General features: G+C 37.3%; 1 protein-coding gene across 3 annotated transcripts; it reads left to right on the forward strand.

Annotated features, from left to right (window-relative positions):
- The first annotated feature begins 733 nt into the window (after positions 1-733).
- On the forward strand, positions 734-16,696 carry LOC103707360 (casein kinase II subunit beta-1-like). 3 transcript variants are annotated; one of them, XM_026804768.2, is made up of 6 exons: positions 734-1,010; positions 1,116-1,405; positions 2,322-2,537; positions 12,688-12,797; positions 12,904-13,069; positions 16,273-16,696. In XM_026804768.2, the coding sequence occupies exons 2-6, from the start codon at positions 1,186-1,188 to the stop codon at positions 16,401-16,403; spliced, it is 843 nt and encodes a 280-aa protein (XP_026660569.2). In that variant the 5' UTR covers positions 734-1,010; positions 1,116-1,185; the 3' UTR covers positions 16,404-16,696. The 3 variants fall into 3 exon arrangements, with proteins under 3 accessions (XP_026660569.2, XP_008790035.2, XP_008790034.2); XM_008791813.4 differs by having other exon boundaries at positions 746-1,005; positions 2,319-2,537; XM_008791812.4 differs by having other exon boundaries at positions 748-1,010; positions 2,319-2,537.
- The last annotated feature ends 389 nt before the right edge of the window (positions 16,697-17,085 follow it).

Consider the following 17,085-nt stretch of genomic DNA (forward strand, 5'->3'; position numbering starts at 1 on the left):
GGCCTTCTGGTCTCGGCCCTCTGGCCTCGGCTCTCTGGCCTCGGCTCTCTGTGCTCGGCCTTCTGTGCTCGGCTCTCTGGCCTCGGCCTTCTGGCCTCGGCCTTCTGTGCTCGGCTCTCTGGTCTATGAGCTCGAGAGCGGAAGAGCTCGATCACTTAGGATGAGCTCGAGCTTGCTGATGGATTTGGGTGCTATAATTACATTTGTGGGGTGGTCCATTTTTCCACCAACACATACATACATACATACATACATACATACATACATACATATATATATATATATATATATATATATGTATATATGTATATGTATATGTAATACATATACACATATATGTATATACATATATATACATATATATATATATACACACACACACAGACACACGCATATGTGCATGTTAAAATATATAGAGAGAGAGTGAGTCCATATTTACTCGTTGAATTTGATTATTGGAGGTTAAAAATGCAAATTTAAGTTTGATCTAAAATGTTTAAAATACTAATTCACAAAAACAATCATAGATTTTTACATCCCCAAAATCAATATACTGTAAAATGCTACTAAAATTATACATGAAAGAGTTTTGAAAGCATCACCTGTCACTTTTTGTTGTTATCTACTCCTTAGAGAAGCAATCCAGTCTTCCTCCAAGAAAATCTTGTGCTTTACAAACTAATCAAACTTTGTGCATGCACTGCCCAACTATCAAAGCTATTCAGCGAGGCAGAATATTAAACAATAACAACCCTCAAAGTTTCCATATTAAACCTTGACCCGTCTTCCCCTCTTTCTTCTTCTTCTCTCCTCCACGCGGCCATTCCGGCCATTCCACCCCGAGGCTTGGCTCTCTCTTCCCCTCTCCTCCCCTTCTCGTCCCGTTGCCTAACGATTCTAAAACCCTAATCCTTCTTCCCTCCTCCTCCTCCGTCTGTACCAGAAACTAGGGTTTCTACCTCGATTGTTCCCCTTTTCCCCAAATCTAGGGGATTTCTGCCATCGGTTCGGTGATTTTCTTTGTTTTCATCTCCTTACTGAGCGTATTTTGCTTTTTTTCTTTTGAATCGGCTGCTTAAATGGCCTAGGGTTCCAAATTTTTTGATTTTGTTTAGATTATAGCATGGCGGAGCGAGCAGATTGAGGTTCGCTGAAGGGTAGAGAGGACTGAAAGGGGCGGAAGATATGTACAGGGATCGAGGAGCGAGCGGGTCGAAGCCGGAGATTGGGACCCTCGATCGGAAGCGGATCAATGACGCCCTAGATAAGCACCTGGAGAAATCGTCGCCGTCGACTTCCAGGGGGCTGAATGGGAGGGAGAAGGAGAGACTCTCCGTGCCGTCCACCTCTGTCGGAAAGCAGCTGGACCACCACAGGAACCAACGCTCTGCCCCTCTTTCCAATGGTTGCCTTCTTTTCCTTCTGTTCTTGTGGAGTTCTTGTGATTTTAATATATATTTATCCATGCCAGGCTTTTCGGACCGAAAAATTGGAACTTTGAAAGAAAATAATTTGTGTAGCAGCCAAAAGGGGCCTCTAGATGTAGTTCTTCCCGATTTACAGTTCACTTTGATTGGATGGTTTCTCCAAACAAGTGAGAGTAACATATGTTCTCATGCTAATTTCTGATTTCTTTGGCTGCCGTTGGTCATCACGTACATTGTATTGTGTAGTGCAATGAAGAAGTCTAGGTCATAAATTAAACTAAGTTTTATTTTAGTTCACAAACGGGGACTTCATCAAAGTTTATATTTTATTCATGAATACAAACTTTAATGCCTTCTGTTTTTTAAGAATCTCTTTCAGGTTCTGGACATAATTTAGGTTCATTGAAGACAAGGATCAGAACTTCACTTGTTGCATAAATTTAAATTGCTTTTAGTTTAATTATGGGAAAAATGTAAATAATGATATAAACAAAAAAAACACTTGTTTGGTTTATTTGTTATAGAAGATTTGTGCAGCTGAAAATAATTTATAAGTTTTGGTTGCCCATGATTTACCAAGACATTTCTTTCTGTTGTCTGTGATAATTCAAGTATTCTTATTTTTCAGTCACATGCGAAATTTATAGCACATAAATATTTCTCTTGAAGCTGTGACAATGTTGTTTTGACCATGTTACAAATTGATGTCTGCTTTGATGACTACTGAGAGTTTTGACAATTCAAAATAAGAGTTCAGAAAATCAAGTCACAACTCGATAATGTGCATGATGTGTTCAAGCTCTGGTCCCTAGAATGAGGCTACGCTGTCTTTTTGAGCTTTATTATAATCCATTTATGTATGCTTATTATTTTCTGTTTCATTTTCATCAGAAGAATCTGAAACAGAAAGTGAAGAATCAGACGTTAGTGGTTCTGATGGTGAGGACACATCTTGGATTTCATGGTTCTGTAACCTAAGAGGGAATGAATTCTTTTGCGAAGTTGATGACGAGTACATACAAGATGACTTCAATCTTTGCGGGCTAAGCGGCCAGGTTCCTTACTATGACTATGCCCTCGATCTGATTTTGGATGTCGAATCCTCTCACGGTATGCATTAATGCGTCTTTAGTCTTTGCATAGGATTTTAATTTATGAAGGATTCTATATGTAATTTCAAGATAATGGCACGTTATATTGCTCTTACAGCATGAATTAATGATTCTTGAGTGCTTGCAACTTCATAGACTCTGGTTCCTTGAGAGCATTTTAACTTCTTTAAGCGTTTTTTGTTTTCATGTATGTTGACTTTTAATTGCTCATAGTTATCATTTTCATCATTATTATTGTTTTAATAGATAAACTGTTTCTTGCCTTGTCTTTCGTTACTGGTAGATCCTACCTACATTTTCTCGACTGCATTCTTCAGGCATTGACACTAATTTCTTCTATTATTGACACTAACTTGGGATATATAGTTGTTGGTTTCCTAGCTTGCTTTGAGTTTTATTTTGTTTAGAACCATCAAAAGGTTATCAGAAAGTAACAGCAGTATAATACATTAAATGAGAATCTATGCCTAAGTCATAAAACAACAGAAATACTAAATGGATCGTTGTGTATCAACACAGCCTGCCACCAAAAGAATCCTAAAAATTAAATGGGTAAAGTCTCAAACCTTGTTCATAACAATATGCATGTGCATGAATACATATATCAAGGCAGCCCTCCACTAGAGGAAACCTTAAGAAAATAAAAGCAACTCTCAACCTTGCTTATAACTATATGAGTGGAAAATAGAATAAATTCATATGTTACAGCCCATAATACCTTTTTTCTTGTAGGTTGGAGACAAATCATGCACTTATGGCTCGAGTACTTTGATACAAGGTTTGAAAACTTTTTTGGGTTTTCCTTTCGAAGTCTAGGTAACAGTGTTGGATGGACACAAACATGACAAGTGGATTTGGACGTGTCCAAGAGTCTAACTCAGCAAGAGGAAATAAAGGAGATGCATGAATGTGTAGAAAAAATAAATTTAACTAATATGTATAGTAAATATTTTGTAAAAAAAATGATATTTAAAGATTTATTTGTTAAGGTCTTCCAATATATGTTTCTCATCTGAACTTCCCATTTAGCTCAAGGATTTTAGAAAATTGAAATTTTGCAAGGTTATTGTAATAACTAATTTTCCAATCTCTGAAAAGAACAATAACTCATGTTTAACGTTATCATAGCCAATTCAACTCATGTTTTGAAGACTCCACCTCTTTGCTTATTTCTAGAGGTTGCAGCCAAAGAAAAATGATGAGCATTCAATGGTCCAATGCATATTCATCCAATGGTCCACTGTATATTCAATTTGGACAACTCTCCAACCTGGATTCTAGGACCTGGATGCAAATTTCCAGGTAATAAAACTATGAGAGTTTTGCTTTTGGAAGTTTAGACGGTTGTAGTGGTTCTGTAGTTTTGATATCTTCTATTGGATATTATAACACTCCAGAAAGTGTCAACGGCAATTAGGTAGAAGAAAATTTAACAGAAATAAAATTCAATACAAATAAATTGTATTATGCTAAACTATATCAAAATAGCATTTTAATCTTTTAGCAATTTTGGTTGAAACCAAGATTTTCTAGTTTCATATTTGGAGTTCTAGCTGAAACTTCAAAAGATGCTCATGAACAATGGCGACTAATTTCTCATTGGATAATAAGGCAGATATACACTTCATCTAAACATGTAATTTGTTTTTGCTATTAATAGGCAATTAATGGCTTAGATTTGGTAGCAACTTCCAGTATAAGCGATTCAATTCTCTAAGCTCCCTACTAAATCTCATGGATGAGGTTTGAAGCTTTGGCCAAAACAAATCCATTTCCATATTGTAGCCCTGAAAATCTGAAACTATATTTAAATAAGTTTGGCCAGTTCATTGAAACAATTTTGGTGCATTTTTGGTAGTTTCATCCAATTTGGGCTATAACTAGTTGAAACTAATTATGAGTGTTATTGTATTTTCCTGGTTTATTGAATCAGCAAATTATACAACCAATTAAAATCATAAATAGTTTGATAATTTCATTAAAACTAGTGCATGACAAATGGGAAAAAAACTTTGGAGAGCGGTTTGGTCATCCTAGTGTATTTGGTGACAATAACTTCACTAAGCAGAGGCTCTTACTAGTTTCATGTGGTTAAAGAGTTTACTGACAATGCATTTGGCTTATTAAGTGATATTAAACTTCTCTTGATGCATTATATTATATCCTTATTTTTTGTAGAATCTAGACTAAGTCAAGCTATCCACATGCTTTGAAATATAACTATATTTAAATCTCTTAAATGAAATTGACTCCACTTTCTCATCCAGGCTATTATGAACTGCAAAAGAAAGAACGGCATCTCTATTTTGTTTGTGTTAGTGTTATGCCTTAGAGACAAACATAGTTCATGACATAGGCATTGTTCACCTTTCCTTCCGATTATTTCTAAGTCCAAGAGGTACTCTACAGGGCTACTCCATAGTTTCACGAGCTTATACTACAAGTCTATATCTAGGCTTCTTGATTTCTTGGTGGGCTGCTCTCTTCCCTCATGTTGCCTTGTTTAGAGACACAATTTTAATGTCCTTCAAATTGTCTTTTAATATCTTAAGTATCAGAAATTATTTTTTCTTGATAGGATTATTTGGTTACATAAGTAGAATAGGAGCTTTCTATATTAGTGATGAGCAGACTTAGGCATTTGGTATTTGTTGGCATATTATTTTCTTTAATTTATAAAATCAAATCCAGGAGCTACTATGCATAAAGCATGTTACTATGATTGTGTTTTAGAAACAGTATTTAGAAGAAGTGTTAATTTGAAGTAAGTGTTTCTGTCTTCTGGGCAGGGCTTTGGCAGCAATGCTATCCAAGATACAAGCCTCTAAAGACTTTACGATCATGTCCCTACCTCAATATTCCAATTATAGGCATTATATTCATTAAAAAAATGACGTTATTGAAAAGAGTAATAAGTTTAAAAAACATCATGATAGTCTAAGAACCAATACAGTTTTATGTCAAAGAGGTCAATAATGGAGGTTACTTTCCTACATAGCCAATAGATATAAAAATATATAAAATGGAAAAAGATCTATATAAGGTCTTTATTAACTTTGAGAAAGCTTAATATAGGGTATCAAGAAAGGTAAATTAACGGGTTTGAAGAAGTGTGCATAAATGGTGCATATAAAGCATTAAAGATATGTCTGCTGGAGCAATGACAACCATAGGGAGATATCCTGGTACACTGAGTGTATTTACAATCATGGTGGACTTGCACCAAAGATTAGCATTTAATCTGTTGTCTTTCTACATTAACCAGAGATAAATTTTCTGTAAATATGTGGTTTGATGTATTGTGTTGCATGTGATGCGAAAAGAATGACGTTTTTCTTTAACAAGATTAAATTTTGAATTGGATTTATGGAAAAAAAGCTTTGGACCGCAAGAGATAAAAAAACTAGCAGAAATATATGAATTGCAGCTTTAGCGAAGATCAAGATTTCAAGTACTGGCTGGTGTTGGTCTGTGTCAGTTAGTATTTACCTTGTCGGATCACTGTTGAATCTCATCATAGTTTGGCATGGAACCTCCAAATTATTTTTTGAAGAATTTTAATTAAAAAGGGCATCAAGTCCATTTTTCATTTTGGCGCATTGTGACTTGTTGATTGGCATGGAGTTGCATGCTATGCCAGACAATGACATTGATGCTTAAATCCTTGGGAAAAATAGAATTGAAGAGGTGACCTAGTAGAGTAAATGAGCATGCAGTATTACAATGCTATTGGTTTTGCTATATAGGGTCTACTATCCAAAATTAATGGAGAGATGGATGAAGATATATGTCTAGGATTAAATCCAATTGGATGATGTGTTCTCAGGTACCATGTCATGAAGGCATGCCTTTGGTGCTGAATGTTGAAAATTGGGAAATAAAAATGCATGTCATATAGGGTTAAACTAAGAACTTGAAAATCAAAAAAGAACATGGAAATCAAAGAATTACATATGTTTTGGAAATGGCCGTTCAACTCTAGAGACTCTTTAAGTGACATTCTTTAGGAGATGATCCTTTTGTAAGGGAAACTTCTATCCAAGGTTCGCCGTACCGGTACCGAACCCCGTACCGGTGCCGCATTAGTATAGGCGTACCGAGTGTCGGTACGGTACCGTACGCTCGGTACCGACCGTACCGACATTGGTGTACCGATACCGGTACCCATCGGTACGGGTACGGTACGCTCGGTACCGACCGGTACCGACCGGTACAGCGAACCTTGCTTCTATCACTTATAGGCTTGATAGGTTTAATTTGTAAATAAAAGTCTTCTTTATTCTCTGTTTTTTCACTGTTTTCTCTTTATTCCTATTTCTTTTTTCTTCTTTGTTTTGTGTTTTTTGGAAATCCTTATAAAACTTGATTTGTTTGAGCCATCATCCGAAGCTTAAAGCGTTGTTGTATGCTTGATACATTCTATAGACTATAGAGCCGCACTTTTTTGAAAACTTGGACCTATAATCAGCATCAGAGTCGAACTCTTATTCCTAGCCAGCCTGAAATTTTGGATGGCCAAGCACCTGCCGTATAATTTATTTTTGCAAATTTATTTTGTAGGTTAGTTCATCCGGTAAATGAAGTTTATTCATATGTAAAATTGGCTGAAAGGCCTATAAAAATAGGCCTAAGGTCTATGGGCTCTCCTCACAAATCGGTCTTGGAATTGCAATGGGTGATTCTACGACGATTGTTTCTAGTGCTTTTGATCCTTCTTTCCTAGGTCTTCCTTTTGAGAGATCCTGGTAGATGAGGGATGAGTTGCTCTCTCTCTCTCTCTCTCGTGCATGGTGGTTCCCATGACAAGAGCCCCTGTAACCCTGCAGGATCAGGAGAATATTATTGATTTCCAGATATTGAATGGTCAATGATGAGGTGCTATTACTTTTTTCCTAAAGATTTTTTTTTCTGGGACTCTTCTTATGATGCATGGTGACAACCACTTAAGACTTTTGGATTAGGTGACTGGTTTTGGTCGAAACATGCATAAAAGTCAATTTATTCGGATGGTGGGACTCATGGTAGAGCCAAGGAAGAGTGTTACTGCTGTTGTGAACTGGCTATTAATAACAATTACAATAACGAGGTGGAACCCATGGACAAACATCTTGTTTGGCATCAGGGAGATGACCTTGCTTATAAAAGATGCTTCAACAATGTTAGACATCTGCGCTGAATCTAGGAATGACTTGAATCTGATGAGTATCAAACAGCTTATTTTATGACATCTTTTTGATTTGAGATCATATTATCAAAATTTTCCCCTATTGTGAAAGAATGGAGAATTGATTTGTGGCTGATTGCTAAATCTCAAGCATCTATGTTGACCACTAACATCAAAGATGTTCAGGAATGAGTGGAAGGGGAATTTGAAGGTAAGTAGGGTTACATGTTCCCTGTATGCTAGCTATTTCTTTTGCTGAATGGGCACTTCATGCATTCTTGACAACCTATGCAATTGATTTTTCAATTGATCCTAGCATGTGGGGCCTTCTTTGAGCCTTCACATCCTCTACTTGGCTTAACGATCACTTTTCAATGGCTCCTCCATATGCAAAGAATGGCATAGCCTCTTCAAATGCAGGAATTGTAAGGGAGCTGTTGCCATCTAGCATTAGATGGAAAGAAAGAAGAAAGGGGAAGAGGTCTTTGGTGAGAAGAGAAGAAAGGAAGAAGAAAAAGGAGAGAACGAGGAAAATGGAAGAAGAAAAAAAAAGGAAGAAGAGAGGGGAAAATGGAGGAAGAAAATGAGGAAGAAGAGGAGGGGCACAGTGGTTTAAACCATCCCAATTTAGATGGGGAGAAGCCCAGTGCCAAAATCTTTGGACAATAGGGCTATTGCTGTCTAAATTCAAAACCTCTAGGAACCTAGGTGACATCATCATGGGGGCACATTAGCCATCAGATTTGAATGGAAGTTAGGAAGCCAACTGAATTGTTGAGGAGAACTTTTAAACCCTGCATAACCACATATTGTCTAGTAACTTGTATCAAAATCCATTTTTTTAATGCTTAACTAAGGCAAACTAGGAAACAATCAACTAACGCTGATCAACTAGACTTTCTAGGAAGTGATCTAGGAATTTGTTGACTGACATTTTCTAGACAAGAAAACACATTGCTTGGAAGTTTTAAGGTCGAGACTTGTGTCGACACCTAGTCCTCAATATTGAATCTTCATAGTGATGACACTTGTGGAAGTTAGATACATGAAGTCTAGGTTGTTGTGTTTCTCCTATGCTAATGGCTCGAGGATGACCTTTAGATGGTCACGACTATGCAGCTGTAAGTAATAAGATCTTGATAGCTTGTAATTGAGTTCAATATTAGTTGGGATCTGCGGATCTACCATGTGAAATTCCAAGTCAGTGAACATGTCCTGGAACCTGCAAACATCGAAAGAAGAATCTACCATATTGGGGTTCTAGGTAAGCATCTGAGCTTAGGGTGTTTGATCTCAAAAATTCTGAATGTCTTGAAACAGTAGTATGTCATGTATGTTAGAAAGGATTTTTCACCAATCAGTATGCACTCAGAGTTGTCTAAAATGGGGATGTAGATATCCCTCAACACTGGAGTCACATCAACAAGTATTTTGCACTAGTCAGTGCACTTAGAGTTGTCTAAAATGGGGATGTACGTATCCCTCAACGGTGGAGCCCCTTCAACCATGTACTCACTTATGTGGTCAAAGAATTTTTGCCATACGATTTGGTCACAAGAAAATTGATTAAAGGCATCTAGAGTCACAAAAAGATGAGCTATGGAGATGTAGTACTCGAGTTGCTAGAAGTTGTGGACTACTAAAAAATCTTTGTCCTTTGTTGTATTAATAAGGGCCCTATACAAATGAGCTAGAGGCATCTTCTTGTTTTGGAGGTGGCGGTAAATCAGTTGCACATGCTACAAAGAGAGGGTGAAGTGCCCATTTGAGAGTAGATTAAGCCACATATGTAACACACAACCCTATTGACCTTCAAGATCTCCTTCAACTTGTGCTTAAGCATAAACTGGAACTCATTGGGGAATCAAAGATCATCCTACGGCTATCTCATAAATGGTCTCATATTCTTCAGTCTCCCTGGCCACTAGATCTATGATCACCAGAACTATCATCGCTTCTCCCTTTGGTCTTTGAATCTGAGTGAATTGACTCCTCCGCACTCTCCATTGGGCTGCAACTCCTTTTCTTTTTCTATCAGGCTGCGTCGAGAAGCTGCTTGCTTTTCCTTCATGCTCCTCTGCCTGACTATGCTGGGAGAATGAATGTCGCCCTTCTGACTAAGTCAACCGGGTATGGTGGCATCGTCTAAGAAACTTTTGCTCATATTTCAAGAAGGATGTCTCAAACATGGAGTCATATGATGATCGGCTCTCCAGTGATCCCTATGGTTGTGGATCTTCAGCTGGAAGCATGCATAGAATATTGTGATCTGCCCATTGCTTTTCATCCATCCTATCCTCGTTGGATACAAAACTAGACAATCGTGGAGGCGATCCTGGTTCATCAAGCTCTGACTCCTACTGCTGGCCTACAAGCCATCCGATCATAGGATCATTCTCATTCTGAACAGAAGCATTGTGGGTCGGATATGTGTACTTCGGCTCTACTATCTTTTGAATGCACTTTAGCCTCAACCTCAGATTGTAGTGGACATTTATGAGATCGCTGAGGCGTCTCTATATCACACGATTTCTTTGCTTGCTGTGGATGACAATGAAGGTGGATTAGTTGCGCTCATAGCCACCTGAGGAGACCATCTAAGAGAGGATTTGAATAGCTAACCGCTTAAGATTTCTTGCCGATAAACCAAAATGAATCTATCATTCAGCTGCAAAAGTATTGAAGAAATTACATATAAAATAGTATCATATTAATAACTATAAAACGTTATATTTTTTTTTTATGACAGCTACCGAGACTCTAAAGTTGTTAATGCCCTTCCTAAATATTTTTATCCGTGAAAAAGATACATATTATAATATGTTAATGATTGAAGACACGAGTTAACTTACACATGCCACTTAAGTTAACTTATCTCTTGTAGACATAGGGCCACGACTTCTGGATCAGGCTTCATCTTGTAGATTACATTACATAGAGTGGTTCGCATCAGTTCCACTCTAAACCTCTTGGTGCGAAGCTGTTTATTGCCTTTCTTGGAAAGACGTGCGAAACAATTTCAATTCCGCGTTGGTTCGGTTCGGTATGGGTGAACCGAGCAATTCGGCCCGATTTGGCATACCATGCCTTGGAGCATATGTGGCACATCCATGATTCAGGACGTTCAGAAAATTTGAGACCAAAATCCTGTGCTTATATACTTCTTAGGATAGGACCAAGTGGTAAATTCTTCTATCAACATCAACAAGATCGAGGACATGTTGACTCACTAGGATTTCATATTACAACTAGCGAATTCGAACTAAAATTGGACAAAATGATAGGATTTTGAGATCTTGTTGCTTGTATTGCTATGACCATCTTAAGATGATCCTCGGACCATCGGCAAAGAAGGATAACAGCCTGGCTTAACTAACCTATTGTTGAGTGGTGCTGCCATCGTTGGTGAAAGTTTGATCTTGAAGCCTATGAGGCCTGGATATAGGCATTGATCTTGAGAATTCCAAGCAGCATTTTCCTAGCTAGGAAAATGTGAGCTAATTACTTCCTAGATTAGTTCCTAGTTAGTGTTAGTTGATTATTTCCTAGTTTGCCTTAGGTGTGTAGAAAATAATTATGCAACGGCAGTAAGTTCGGTGATGGTACATCGCTTAGTATGTTGGCTAATATGGTATAGGAAAGCAAGTTAAATGTAGTAGTATTGTAATATTGAGATGGATGTGTGGTGAATTTATGATGTATGGAGTGAAAAGTAAGAATTGAAGTAGCCACAGGAGATGCAGAAATTAAGGATAACGTAAGGGAGAACCGGTCTATTGAGCTGATAATGGGCATGTACAACAAAGATATGAGGGGGTTCTAGCAAGCAAGGGTACTTAACGATGTGTTGAAGGATGTATGAAAATGAGGGAAAGAACTAAGGTAATAGAAATGGAAGTTGTGAAAAACATATGGAAAGCATGAAATTGCATTTTGGGTAGTGGCAAACAAGAATGCTTGGCGAATGAGGATCCGTAAATCTAATGCAAATATCTGGGACAAGGTTTGATGATTGTAATTATGTTGTACATATTCTTTTCTTTGTGGCATTTGTTGTAGTGGTCTACCCCACTTATGTCAAAGCATTCATACTTGACTTTTTATCCACTCCTTAAGCTATAGTTGTTTTGTGTGATCGCATGGACTGCATGTATCTTTCATAACATCCACGTGCCATTAGATAATTTTGCTATTTAAAGCATTGCAACTTGATCTATATCTTACCATACACTTGCATTGCAGACACTATATTTCAGGTTTTGATTCCATTTCTTGTGGCTTTTCCTAACAAAGCAATTTTTAAGTTGGTATCTTGTAGAATTATACCCTGTTTCGGCAATTCTTTTCTCTTTTACAAGTACCTCAGGCAAATAATCATATTTCTTCATTTTAGTCTCTCTCTTGAAATTCTTACACATACCAGTGACCAAATAAATTTTGTTTAATGCAGTGTCTCTTGGAACTTACAAATACTAGAGTTCAATCATCATTGTCATCATCATCATGATCATCATTGTTGTTGCTATTTGTTATTAAATGATATCTATCAATTAACTGGTCTTGCATGTATTTCTAGAATTGCTGTTCGTACATCAATAATTAGTTCTAGGTCTTTTATTTGATTTCCCAACACAGGGCTGTGTTCAAATTTTTACATTCATGGCTGTTTAACATTTTTTAGGGTCAGTTATATGAACAGTTTCCTGTATCATAACTGTCGAACTCATTGAGACAATCTTTGAAGATTTGCAAGTATGTAGCTATGACATTTTTAACTAATAAAAAAAAACACCTGCCACGTCCACTAACAGGGCAGACCTGGTTGTACCTTTTTTGTTGTCAAAATGTAGTACATGTCACACTTTGATTAAAATGATAAGCAAATGGCAGGACTCTATCTCTCTTTCTCTCTCTATGTGTGTGTGTTTCTATGTAGCTCGGCATTCTAATAATTACAATTGGTTTTGGCCGTGCAAATGGGCAGGGGATATGTTTACTGAGGAACAAAATGAGTTGGTCGAATCAGCAGCGGAGATGTTATATGGTCTGATTCATGTAAGATACATACTGACCAGCAAAGGAATGGCTGCAATGGTAGGCTCTCTCTTGGCTTTGATGTGCTGTTTGGCTTTGTCTACTCGTTGCATTCGATAGTCCTATTTGGCTTGAAAATGACTACTTCAACTGGATATTTTTACAGTTAGAGAAGTACAAGAATTATGGTTTTGGAAGATGCCCAAGAGTTTATTGCTGTGGTCAGCCCTGCCTTCCAGTTGGGCAATCAGACATTCCTCGATCTAGTACTGTTAAGATCTACTGTCCAAAGTGTGAAGACATATACTACCCTAGATCTAAGTACCAAGGCAGTATCCTTTCAATTTATCACTATTTTTTCAAACCTTTAACTTCTGCATTAGGAAATAAATAAACCAGTCTTCACACACACATGCACTTAGAATCCAAATTTGTTGGAACCTATCAGCGTAAAATCAAAGATAAGCCATGTAAATGGAGGACCCACATCATCTCTTATGATTGAAATTGCTTAAAATGCTTTTAGAAAAAAAAATATCTCCCTTGTTGTCTCGTACCTATGCATCATATGGATAAAAAGAGTAACCATATTCTCTAATTTGTTGGAAAATTATCAAATTATTCTTGATTTTCTCTTAACTGAATGAGTCTCTAAATTATTTTTCTTAATCGAACTATTCAAGCATTATTCAATTATTCCTAAGTTACTATGTATTGTTGTTGGTGCTGGTATTTTTGCTATCCTTATTGTTCTTGCCTCACTCTTGCTATATTGTAAAAATTTCTGTTTGTTTTCTCCCTTTAATTCTTTTTGAATGTCTATCTGAACTCATTTCATTTGACAAGTTTGCCTCTTTTTTTTTTGAAAAAAAATCTGAATCTTTGACCCTAGCCTAATTGTTTTCAAATTCTGAATTTGTGACTTTGGATACCACTCGGATGGTACCAGTAAAGTGTGTGCTTGTTTTCCCATTTTAATTAGCATTCCTTTCTGTTGACCATGGATCACTATGTTAAATCACATGGTTGTAATTTTTATATTGATGCTTGTAAGCTGTAAGTCAAATCAAAACATTTTTACAGGCCATTCTAACTACATTTTGTTTCTATTGAGGCACAAGTAGGAGACACAAAATGTTGTGTCCCAAATTCGGAGCATGACATGGTCGTGCTACCGTAGGGTATTGCCCACAATTACACGAAGCCCATAATAAAAAGTTCTTCATAAAAATTTATAGAATAATAAATTCAGTCCAATTCCATTCGCTAAACAAAGAGAAGTAGGTACAGAGCGTCTAAATCGAACATTTGAACATTCAGGACTACATAACCCAAACTTTATGGTCATAACTATATTTATTGATAGCTTGCAACTATACTTCAAGCTTTATACTTTCATTCTCCATTCATTTATTCTTTTCTGCTTCCAGCAACCTTAAGTATCTGAAAGAAAAACATGAAGAGATAAATGAGCTGTGGCTCAGTGAGTAACGATGCACCACCTTACCAGATCAAGCATAAATTTTTACATGATTTAATGCATTATTTGGAAAGTGAAGTTATACTGTAAAATAAAATACTTCATAAACATAATAACAAACTCTTATAACAAATCAATTACGTATGCACAAATTATGCAAGTTCGTAAAGCTGAAGGTGCAATTTAAAATATCCACAATCATTAAATGTTTACCATTTATTTATACTTTTAATCAAAATAGTGCTCACAGATTTTCGCGCTACGGTCACTATAATCTGTGACAGGGCCGTTTTCGTTGGATGCTAGCTCCAGGGTGTCGATTGGCTTTCATTTCTAATGGCGGTTATAGCTATCTGAAAACTTGTAAAATATTTTATATTTTTCATAAATCATACCTTTATAAATAGATTGGAAATGCTAAATGGCATCGCAAAAGTTAAAATGCATAATCATGCCATATATATCATTTTCATAATAACATGCAATTTTTCATAATCATAATTCATATGTAAATCATTTATAATGAAGTATTCAATAAGAATGCTATTTTGCCAAGAATATGGATCATTTTCAATTATACTAAATTTTTTTAAGAAAATGCACGATCAATCATGTTAAATATAATTTTATAATTTCATACTAAAAACTGATCTATAATTTGAAATTAATAAGGTTTGTGTCAAGGTCACTTATTTCTGTTCGCCCAAAGATCACTAGGTTCAGCTGGGTAAATCTGCTGGACCTATCAAAACCGTTTAAGAAGAATAAATTATTTGCTATTCATTATTTAAAGATCTAAGTATAAATTAAAAAGCTCTAAGCAACCCAAAATAGACTTGAGCAGGTTTCAAGTCCCGACTAGATAAATCGGTTTAGGATCTACAGATCAAGTAGAGAGAGAAAGGTTGAACCTAGGATCGGACCTCTCTTACTGGTTCCGATCTTTTAGAGAGAGAAATAGGGAGATTAGAGAGAGAAGAGAGAAGGAACGAGATATAGAGAGGAAGAGAGGGATGAGTTTTTCTCTCTCCTCTTCTTCTCTCTCATCCTTCTTCTTTTCTTGGTAATCAGGAGAAGGAAGTGGGTGGATCAATGGTTGTCGTGGTTAAGGTCCGGCGGTGGCAGCTGGAGGCGGTGACGAGTGGTGGGGAGTGACTGGCAACGGCTGATGGGGATGGCCATGCTTAGGAAAAACATAGAAAAAACAAGGTAGACGGGCAGTGCCCCTAGCTACCTTGGGGCAACCTTCTCGGCCCAAGGAGGCTTTGACAGGGGATGGGGAACTTACCGGCGAGAGATGAAGGTGGTGTACTTCGGCCGGCGGTGGCGATTTCCAGTGGATCTTGACGAGAGGATGAGGCCGGCAACCGGGGGGGGGGGGGGAGGAGCCGGCGGCAGTTCAATAGCCCCGCGGAGCCTCAACAGCCACGGTTTGCCGTGGCTTATCTCAACGAAAGAGGGGAAGCAGAGGATCGCGGGCATTGTTTGTTTCGATCCCTTCTTCTGTTCTCTTTTTTTTTGAATTTGAATCAAAGCCGGTTGGGCCTGCCGACTTTGGTCCAGTCCAAGCCTTTTTGGCCTGATTCTTACACAAAGTATGTGCTTCTATTTAAATGTTTTAGATTCTGACTAGTGGTATAAATTCTCTCGTTTGATTGTAAATTGTTGGTTTTGCACCGGTGGAATCAAGACTTTTATCATTTCAATAGGTCTCTCCCCCTTCCCTCTTCCCCTGCGCCCCTTCCCCACCCCCTGCCCTCCACACACACACTGACAGACACATATTGGATATTCTCAAGGATCCAAGTTAGATGTAGTGGTTGGCATCAAGGGGCTGCCTAAATGCATGGATGCGAGCCCTATCTGCTTAAGGAAGCCATGGATACAACATTTGTCCTTGTTTTGACATTTTAAACCATGTCATTCATGTGGGAACTTTCTGCAACAGATAACTGCATCTTGGACGGTCTTATTTTTTTTCTAAACAGTTATAATCAGGCTGCTTTTTTAGTCTCATCTTTCTTTTATGGGATTCTTTTTCTTGACATTGTATAGATGTTGATGGAGCTTACTTTGGCACCACCTTCCCTCACCTGTTCCTGATGACATATGCACACCTGAAGCCGCAAAAGCCATCACAGCGTTATGTTCCAAGAGTATTTGGCTTTAAAATTCACAAACCATGATGTTGGAGGTGGAATATTTATAATGAAACAGCTCATAAGCTTCATCATTCTACTTTTATTAGAGGAGATACTCTGCGCAACCCTGCAAGGTGATTAGAGTGCAAGATCAAACTAATTACCAGTTTTATATATTGAAGAAACATCTGAAACTAATGAAGCTATTGCTTTATTTGATATTAGCTGTAACTAAAGTGCCTTCTTAAATTTTCACGGTTTGAGAATTATTTTCATGCCTCATTTTTGTAACTGCCCGTATTGCCCTTAATTGATTGGATGCATGTTTGCATACGTAATCTCTCTCTCTCGCTATCTATCTCTATCCCCCCCCCCCCCCCAAAGAAAATAAAAGATGATATGTCAATTAGTGTTTTTTATATGCTGGCCGTCGATAAAGGCTATGGATATTGATCTTATTGGTTTAATTAGTTTATGCTCTCCATCAAGTCACAGCCATTCACATGCATTTTGTAGGTCTTTTTTTTTTTTTTTGGTGAATGCGGAGAGGCAAGCTTTTTTAGTTTTTAAATTAATGCCTGTGAAGTGAGGGACTTTTTTCCCCGTTTCAGTTTGCTATTGAAAGCTATGCTATTCAGGAAGAGCTGCAACGAGATTTGATAGTATATCTTTTCCAATGCTATTCTTATCTAATTTTTTGCTTGACTAAAGCTGCATTTGTCTGTCT

The sequence above is a fragment of the Phoenix dactylifera genome, chromosome 17, assembly GCF_009389715.1.
Source record: "Phoenix dactylifera cultivar Barhee BC4 chromosome 17, palm_55x_up_171113_PBpolish2nd_filt_p, whole genome shotgun sequence".
In the NCBI taxonomy this organism is placed as follows: Eukaryota; Viridiplantae; Streptophyta; class Magnoliopsida; order Arecales; family Arecaceae; genus Phoenix; species Phoenix dactylifera.

What these genes read in the sequence shown, in the direction of transcription:
- LOC103707360 (XM_008791813.4), top strand. Translation starts at nt 1,186, where the DNA reads ATGTACAGGGATCGAGGAGCGAGCGGGTCGAAGCCGGAGATTGGGACC. An exon ending in CTCTGCCCCTCTTTCCAATG is followed by an intron (nt 1,406 to 2,318) that starts GTTGCCTTCTTT and finishes CATTTTCATCAG; the next exon opens with AAGAATCTGAAACAGAAAGT. An exon ending in TAGATCTAAGTACCAAGGCA is followed by an intron (nt 13,070 to 16,272) that starts GTATCCTTTCAA and finishes GACATTGTATAG; the next exon opens with ATGTTGATGGAGCTTACTTT.